The sequence below is a fragment of the Ochotona princeps genome, chromosome 12 (assembly GCF_030435755.1).
Source record: "Ochotona princeps isolate mOchPri1 chromosome 12, mOchPri1.hap1, whole genome shotgun sequence".
NCBI lineage: Eukaryota > Metazoa > Chordata > Mammalia > Lagomorpha > Ochotonidae > Ochotona > Ochotona princeps.
In genome coordinates, this window is record NC_080843.1 from 54,063,897 (window position 1) to 54,073,553 (window position 9,657).

Here is a 9,657-nt window from a genome sequence, read left to right on the forward strand (position 1 = left end):
CTGAGCCCATCTGAAGCCAAGAGCCAGGAGTTTCTTTCTGGTGTACTACATGGGTTCAGGGTCCCAAGGTTTGGGGCCATCCTGTACTGGTTTTCAAGAACATAAGTAGGGGAATGGATGGGACATGGAGCAACCAGGACAGGACCCAGCATTTGTATGGGATCCCAGTGCTTGTAAAGTGGGATTAGCCAATTGGGTCATTGCAACAACTCCTTTCCTTTATGTTGCTTTTATAAACACAAATTAGGTACATTTCTTGTACTTACCTTTGTCCTAATAATTAAAGATGCAGAGCTTTCTCTTATGGTAATAAAATCCTTTTCATACCCTAGTTATCTTTACTCAACAAAAGATGACAAACATATCAAACATTCATTGGTAGTAATTCTTTTATATAAAATTTAATGATGTCACTAATTTTCAAAAAGTACTGTTATATTTATTACAAAAAATACATATGATATTAGGTTGAGTTATGGTCCTCCTAATTCCCAGAAATAAAGATAGTAGAAATCCTTACCCCTCATGCCATGATAGTAAACTCACAAAAGAAAATGTGCAGAGGGCACAGCAAAATTTCATTGCAAACAGAGATATTCAAAATACTTTAAGCTCCCCTGAAAGACGACTGGCTACAGAATGCACACTATATGTCTGTCTATACTTGACAGGACTTGCCCTTATGGTATTATTTGTATGAGATTTTCCTATTTCTAAACTTCTCTAATGCTCAGGAGTAAGATATCCAACACTTTATCTGGAAGATATGCCTTCCACCAACATGAAATGTCATGAAAATTACACAAAAGAGACAATTACAGCTCATTGTGTTCATTTACTTCCTCAACGGTAATTCTAATATGAGTCAGACTCTGCAAGTTTATAATCCAAGAATATTTTTAATAGTTATTTTTCCACTTTATTTCAAAGACAGGGAGGGAAAGACAGACACGAGATATTCTATCAGCTGGTTCACTGCTAAATATCTGTGACAATCAGATAGGAGCTGGGGACTTTTTTTGGATCTCCCTCACAAGTAGCAAAGACCCAAATATTTGAACCATGATCTGTTGTCTCCCAGGTTGTGCATTAGCAGGAAGCTAGAATCTGGAATGAACAGAGACTCTAACTCAAGAACTCTCAAGTGGTGTCAACATCTGTGCCAAATGCCCATCTCTTACTATAGTTTTCAAAATATGTAACAAGAGACCTTCAGTGTGATGTGGTGGGTAAAGCTACTGTTTGCTACAGCAACCTATGAGTCCTAGAGTCCCAGATGTCCCAGTTCTGATCTAGCTCCTTGTTAGTGCGCTGAAAAGAAAGGCAGGAGATGGTGCGGGTTATGGTCCCCTACAGGAGATGGTGCAGGTTATGATCCCCTACAAGCGTGTTGCAGTCCCTGATGGAGTCCCTGATTCCAGGCACAAGGATTCCACCTTGTTTACTCCAGGCCTTTGCAGTCATCTGGGAAATGAATGAGTGAATGGACTCTCTCTCTCACACACTCTCTTGCTTGCTCACTCTCTCACTCTCTTGCTCTCTTTCTCTGCTTCTCCCTCTTTCTCTGAGACTTTCAAATACATAAATGAAACTGAAAATAAATACGTTATGAGATTGGCATTGGCCTTGCAGTTAAGCCTGCAGTTAGCATGCTGAGCTCCACGTAACAGTCCCTGTCTTCATTATCTGGGCATGTTCCTAACTCCAGGTTCCTGCTGCTGAAGAATGGAGGAGGAGCAGTGGCAGCCCAAGTACCTGGGTTCCTGCCCACGTGATGCCAGATTGTCTTTCTAGTTTCTGGCTTGTGCTGGCCCCAGCATAGTAGTCGGGGGGGGTTGGGTAGTATTGCAGTTCCCCCACCCCTTTCTCAAATATACAATTATTAATCATAATAATAAAACATGCCCTAACTTTTATTAATAGAAAAGGGGGAAAAGTACGCGGAGTATGGACTAGTTTTAGTGATAGATGCTTAACTGTTATGTCTTCTATGTCTTTTATCCTTAAAAAGTACCCAATTACCCATCTTGGAAATTAAAAGGAAATGGGAATATGGAAGGCCTCAGAGGTAAGTTCCATATCTTGGCACAGGAATACGATCCAAGTCCACGATGTTAACATTTCATTACAATACCTTCCCAAAACAGAAAACCAGGATTAGAATACATAAGGATAAAATTGTCACTAAAACTTGAATCTACTTTGTGGTGGTAACAGGAGAAGCAGAGAATGAATCAATGAGGGTTACATGCGCTCCATAGCTTACTGGTCATTGTTTGGCCATAACACATTTCAAGTATTTCGGGTATGGATATTCACAAGATGGTTAATTTCATCCACTCCTGCTTGCATAGCCAGCAAGTTGAAATTTAACTTCATAATGTAATCTCATAAGACTAAACACGGTCTGTAATATTAATGCTGTCAAAGGACAAAATTATAACAAGATCTTAATTAGCTTTAGTTTCAATTCTAAATTAGACAACACTTCATTTCACAAAAGAAATTTGGTTTGGTACTTGAAAATGACTGAAGAAATTATCAATAAGAAGCAAGCATCAGGTTGGTCATTACAAGGTAATTTGCCTTGCAAACCGAGGATAGGGAGGTAGATCAAAAACAAAACAAAACAAAAACAAAAAAACAGCTAATTTGCCAACAAGTTACTTCAGAATACCCTTTTGGTGTTAGGATTAAGGCAGAAGTGACTTAATTCACCTCCTGTGTCTACAACAGGAGTTTATGGCCTCTTGTAGTTTTTATTTAACAGTGTGATACAATGGGAAATAATCCCTTGAAAGAAACAATTTACTGTATCATTAGGGAATGGGAATTGACTAATTTTTAAAAATTATAGTAACTGTGTTCTCATTGTGTAACAAATTGTTTTGATGTTTTAAATTTTTTATAAAAAAGCAGATCTAGAAGTATTATTTGAGATCTAATCTTTGATCTCTTTATATTTGTAAAATTTTTAACTTTAAAGGGAATGAGGATTTACTAAAGGAAGGACAGGTATTACCCATTTCAATACACAAGTGACTCAAGTACATTTTAGTTTACTCATCATTCTCTTATTCTGTCATTGTTGGTTTTAACTAAGTCAGGAAAATGTAATGGCTTTCCACTGCTCTTTGTTAAAAATGTTTCATTAGAGTTATGAACGAGTCTGAAAGAAAAATAAAGTACTATAGCACTCTGAAAAAATAAATATTGAATAGAATAAAATCATTTCTAAATTAAGGAAAACTCTCCATTAAACCAGGGAAAACAAATCTAAATGACATTTAACATGAGATTGGTAAATACACTGTTTCACAATTTGCTTCAGTGCTTTTTTTTCACTTCAAGCTCTGTTTTTTACTTTTTGTTTTGTTGTTGTTGTTGTTTTCTTTTCTTTTTTTTTTTTTTTTTGGAAGGATTTTTATGTTGAGTTTCAGCAGAGCAGTGTCTCATCGGCGTCAGACACCTCCACCTAGTGGCACAATCATAGAATTTCCACAGCTTATTCCTAACAGAATTTTTTTTTTTTTAACTTTTAGTATCTTAATTACATTATTGCCATTTTCTCTCTCTCTCTCTCTCTCTTTTTTTTTTGGTTAATTACAATGCATTATGTGACACAGTCCCATATGCACTGGGATTCCCCCCCTCCCCAAGCCCTCCCCCCTATGGTGGATTCCTCCACCTTGCTGCATTACCACAGTTCAAAACCAGTTGAGATTCTTTCATTGCAAGCATCTACCAAGCATAGCATCCAGCATCTCATTGCCCAAATTCAATGGCTTGTTGGGGAGACCTTCTCTGGTCTGAAGGTAGAGCCGGCAGAGCAGCATCCCTATCAATTTAAAGCCCCGACATAACATCAGCACCAATTTACAACGTCATGGAATTAACTGACATAGTATTGAGCAACCAACACGTTAAAAAAAATGTAAGTTCTTTACCATATACTGGTTTTTACTGTAATGTGCCAATCATACTGACAATTTATTTCTCAGAAGTGACTAATGCTGAGTGACTTTTCTGAAGCTAAATATTATCTCATCCATCCTTACAAGTCGTTACCAATCATAAACCAGAAATCTGTTCTTATGCCAGAGGATAAAGCATTTTCCTTACATATGCAAGAAAAGCTTCTTTTAAACTGTTTGATAATTTAAAAAAATGATCTTGCAGTTATATATGCACATTTTCTAAAGTTCTTAAATGATAAAATCAAAAGCCTTATATAAATCCAACCTGTGCAAATTCTTTCTCATGTTTGTTCTTAAACCTTCATTATTGAGATACTTTTTCAGGTTATGATAGCCAGTTTTCTTTCTTAAGCATCAACACTGTTGTTTACTCAATAGGTATAAACTTTAGCACAATTTTCCAATATTTTTAGAAGTTTTGCAAAAACCTTTATCATTTCAATGTCATTATACTTTATTAAATTTATGATGAACTTTTCTTCAATCATTAAACAGGCTCTCCATCCAATACTCTATACTCATCGCTTGGTGCTATTCTTATCCCTGCTTTTAAAACCCACCATCTCAAAATGCTAGCTAGGCTTCACATTTGCTTCAAGAAACTATGAACTAGTGAATGTGATGTTTGAACACTATCTTTTATTTATTTATTTATTAGGTTAAACTCAACTATCAGATTAAACAGCATGTCATCGTAATATTTAGTGTTCCCTCTATTTGATATGCCCATCTCTGTCTCTTGCTATTATTTTAAGTGATTTTTTAACATGAATAAGTTATGATTATGTACTTATCCATCATGCTATATCTAATGATTACATTATGAGGTGTTTTAAATGTCCTGCAGAATATGTTTGTACTTGATTCATTGACTCATTCACTCTTTTTTATTCTTGTGAAACACTCAGTAGCTTTCACTCACTGTCAGGTAGAATTCTCATTTTGCGGAAATGAAAATAGATTCTTGATTCATATATATTATATGTATTTAAAAATCAAAATATGTCAACCTAACCGTAAAGGAAATGTCCCTTTTGTTTCAGAGGAGAGCTGCTGACAATCTGAGAAGACATCACCAATATCAAGTAAGTGATCCTTGTGTTCTATCTGGAAATAGGCCTTAAAACAGTTTGCTCCCACACACTTCAAAACTGATTCAGGAGCAAAATCATATTTACTCACTGAATACCAATGTTCTTCTAAAATACCCCCAGGAAGTTATGAGGAACCTGGTGAAGCGATACGTTGCTGCAATGATTAGGGATGCTAAAACTGAAGAAGGCCTGACTGAAGAGAACTTTAAGGTAACTATTTTCATCTTCACCCCAAGAGGCAGATGCTATGCAACATGTAACCACATACAGCACATTTAAAGTCAGAGCTAGAAACACAGCCGTATTTCAGCAAGCCTGTGTGCTTTCTAATTTTTTAATTAGAAAAAAAAAAGGAGAGGAGAAACACAATTGAATTGTGAAAAACAGCAGGTGGTAAAAGCTCTCTTCAAAATAAATTGTTCTGAAACATACTTAATCCAAAGTGTCAAGGAGACTTACCTAGAGGCAGAGAAAATCCCAGTACCTCGTGGCACTAGTTCATTTTCATTCACTGATCCCAGACAGCACTCCAGTGCTTGAGCCTGCGCTCATGAAATTTCAGCTGTTTCCAAATTTGAACCATTTAATAAGCAAGACACTGTCAACAGAAAAACCCTTCAGTGTTCTTTGTCTCACCTTGGTAGCTAGAAATTAAGATTTGAGTTTAATTGTAACTTACAAACTTAGCTTTCCTTTTGAACATTTAAAAAATAGTTCTACCAGAGGCAATAACATACATTTGAGAATGTACATATGATAATTTTGTCTTTCTGATTGTTAGAGATTTTGCCTGAATGATTGAAGTCAATAACAGCAGGTAAAACAGAAACAAGAGCATACACACACGCACACACACACACACACACACACAAAACACACACATACAAACACACTACCTATACAGAGAAAGTCAGTTTCACAAAGAGAATTAAGATAAGCAGACATTAACAGCTAAATGATAATATTGAAAGCACAGTTTGAAGAATTTGACAAGGATCCCAAATGCTATTGGCAACCTCCAAAATCACATTTTAAATCAAAGATTTGTGTTGCATTACAGAATAGTTTGGAGTCAGGAAGCCACAGGAAGGCCACCATCAGGGTAGTACTGACAATTTAGCTGTCTGAAAAGATAAGCAACAAAGATGAATCGAAGGAGTGATGTGTGACCCGAGATACCTCCTGAGAGTTAGAAGACAGCTCGGAAGTCGGGGTCCAGTCACCTCCAGGGTAGCAAATAATTGAAAAAAATAATAACAACTGCCAACTCTCCTAAGAGTATATGCTACTTTATTCGGCTTTAGAAAGGAAAATGCGCCAGTCCTGAAACTCTTACAAAATACATCCTTGAAAGACCATGAGAAGATTTACAGTAGATAAAGCCTTTGGAGGAGAATTATTCAAAACTGTGGTCTCAAAGAAACCAATATATCCAACTATACAGTGACGGAGGGACAATACTCCTATTTCCTTTCACATCAACCCTAGAAAGTTTTTCCTTACAAAAGAAGCTCAAGAAGGAGATCAGTAAACATCAAGAGAATCCCAAAGGTCAGTGAGTAATCAGAGATTCAGGAACAGAACCAGAGTACAGTAAACGCCTAGTTCTTAGAAAGGAGTGAGAATATTTTGGACACGTGTATGAAACGAGAAAACGATGGTCCCCATGTTTGTTGTGTTATTCCAAGCTAACTGGTGTTTCAATTTCATTTAGGAACTCAAGCAGGACATTTCTAGTTTCCGCTTTGAAGTTCTTGGTTTGCTTAGAGGAAGCAAGCTTTCCACCATCCAATCTGCAAATGCTGCAAAGGAGCCATCCAGCTCGGCTGAGCCGGAGGAAAAGAGTGATAACGAAGGTAATAGCAAAGACAAGAAAAGGAATCTCAGCCTTTTTGATTTAACCACCCTGATTCATCCAAGATCAGCAGCAATTGCCTCTGAAAGACATAACATAAGCAATGGCTCTGCCCTGGTGGTGCAAGAGCCACCAAGGGAGAAGCAGAGGAGAGTGAATTTTGTGACCGATATCAAAAACTTCGGGTTGTTTCACAGACGGTCAAAGCAAAACACAAACCAAATCTTCTCTGTTTCAGAAGAAGTTGCTCGGCAACAGGCGGCAGGACCACTTGAGGGAACTATCCAACTGGAATCCCGAGGATTAGTTTCACGGGGTGATCTGAACATTCCTGGTCTCAGTGAACAGTGTGTCTTAGTAGATCATAGAGAAAGGAACACGGACACGCTGGGTCTACAGGTAGGCAAGAGAGCGTGTTCGTTCGAGTCAGACAAGGTGGTGGTGGAGGACACTGTGCCCATTATACCAAAGGAGAAACACTCCAAGGAGGAGGATTCTAGTATAGACTATGATTTAAGCCTCACCGACACAGTCGCCCATGAAGATTATGTGACAACGAGACTGTGATAGTTGAAAGAGAAGCGTTTACCATACTTATTATAAATATTTCCCATAGTGCTCTCGGTGTGTGTGGAGGGGAGGGGGAAATGTTTCAAATTATCCTAGCAAATGCTAACTTACCCACTTTACATCGTTTATCTACTGTGTCATATTAACCTGTACCATGTTTAAATAAGGCAAAGGCAATCAAGGACCCTTCTGTTTTGTAGCCTGCTTTTGCTTTCACAGTTTGTTTTACAATTGTTTTTGTTAATAAAAAAATGCACCTTGTATTCTTGTACTGTTGCAATAACCACTGAAAATTTTTAGCTATCTTTTACAATTAAAACAAGTGCAATTTAATCCATGTGGTAGTAGACTCCTATAATAGATATTTTTATATGCCAAAAACCAGAGCACCAACAGTATTAAAGCTTTTCATATTTGAAGGTGTCCTTAGGGGCGAATACACTTTACCCCATGCTGGTTTTATTTTAAAATAAAAATATTGCTGAATTATTTCTTTAAAATGTGTAAATAATTATAGAACAGCTAACGCAATCAAGACTTCTTATCATGGGATGAGAAAGTCAGGTATGCTTTGTAGAATTTTTTGATTGTCTCGATGTTCATTATCAGCAAATAAAAGTTTTGTTTTAATAAATTGCAATGACTATTTTGAAGGGAATTTTTGTCAGAAAATAAAAGTTGCTTCTCCATTTTAAAAAAGGACCTGCTTTATATTCAACTGCTCGTGGATGTAAGTGTGGATCTTTATGAATTACTGAATTTTAACAAAGTGGCAAAGTTTCTAAGTGCTTGAAAAGAACAAAAATGAAGCATTTCAGCAAATCAAGATGATTTCATATAACAGTAAAACGAAAAGTTCACTCTCACGAACTCATCATAAGTGAAGTTGAATTTTGACACTTCCAATCATGTAATGTTGATTTCAACTGAAAGTAGGACTAAGATCCATTTGCTTCCTTTATGTATCCTCAGCAACTGACACATCTTTTTGAAAATTAAACCACACAAAAATCATTAGTATTTTGTCACTAGATATAGATAGGATATATACTTTTCCCTACAGTGATAATATCCTTAACCTTGTATTTTATATTATTCGCAAGGTGATTTACCTTCTCTTACAATCATTCACTAAAATGTAACAAGGAAAGTATGACAAATGTGAAAATGTTACTAGCAACTGCATTATCTCGTTTATTTCAGCAACTATAGCATATTTCTCTACCACATATGATCATTATTTCTTCAAAAAAAGTAGAAAAATGTTGGATAATTACGTCCATGAAAAAAAAGTTGCATTTATGGACTTCATGAATGGTATATGATTTAGCATTGACCCAAATTGTGAAATCTTAGGAAGTCTGATTTCAAAGTATTGCAAACCCAAACTGCAGCTTAAGTAATAATAATCCAGTTATTACCACACATGTGTGTATTAGCATCTTTGCACTGCTCATAACGACCCTCTGGAACACTGCTGGTTGTTGACCTCATTTTACAGATAACAGATCTGGAAAAAGCACTTATCTGACTAGGAGAACACAGCCAGTGATGGCATTGTGCTGCGTTGTGTCTGTCAGAGCTGAACCATCAAGCATTACATTCCACACTCACTTAGAATGAAACCAGAGCAAGACAAAGGTTACTATTGTCACTTCTGAAATCCTGTGCTGTGAGAATGGATTGGGTTTGGTAAGCTCCATTAAGCAGGACAAATGTACAAAATGAAAGGTGTGCTGTGTTTAATTTTCTTAAGACTTAATTGCATCATAGAAATAAGTAGATCAATACATATTCAGTATGTGATATTGGAATTCAGCACAGAACATTAGATTTAATTTTTAGGAGAGCCAGAAGTACTGTTTATTCGCAAATCTGATTTCTCGTCATGCTTTCACAATCCGACTGGATAAGTTTGGAGACTAAAAACACGTACTACAGCACTTGCTGCTTGAGATACAACTGCATCTCAAGTACACCGGAACTCAAAAAACAAGGACTAATCAAATATTCATTTTTTTTTCCAAATTAGACACACAGTTGAAGTAGCAGAAGGGTAGAATTAATGTGTGAGATGTTTTCCATTGGTTCCTTTTTTGCAGTGTGTGTGTGTGTGTGTGTGTGTGTGTGTGTCTGGTTGCAAAGAAAGACACAAAACTAA

General features: G+C 36.6%; 1 protein-coding gene across 1 annotated transcript in view; it reads left to right on the top strand.

The window, feature by feature from the left end:
• The window catches only part of TRPC4 (transient receptor potential cation channel subfamily C member 4), a 173,467-nt gene extending 165,688 nt beyond the window's left edge, over positions 1-7,779 (top strand). Inside the window, exons 9-11 of the mRNA XM_004577508.2 lie at positions 5,021-5,062; positions 5,192-5,281; positions 6,786-7,779. Of these exons, the coding sequence (XP_004577565.2) occupies positions 5,021-5,062; positions 5,192-5,281; positions 6,786-7,493 (840 nt within the window). The 3' untranslated portion in view covers positions 7,494-7,779. The remainder of the gene's footprint in view (positions 1-5,020; positions 5,063-5,191; positions 5,282-6,785) is intronic.
• The last annotated feature ends 1,878 nt before the right edge of the window (positions 7,780-9,657 follow it).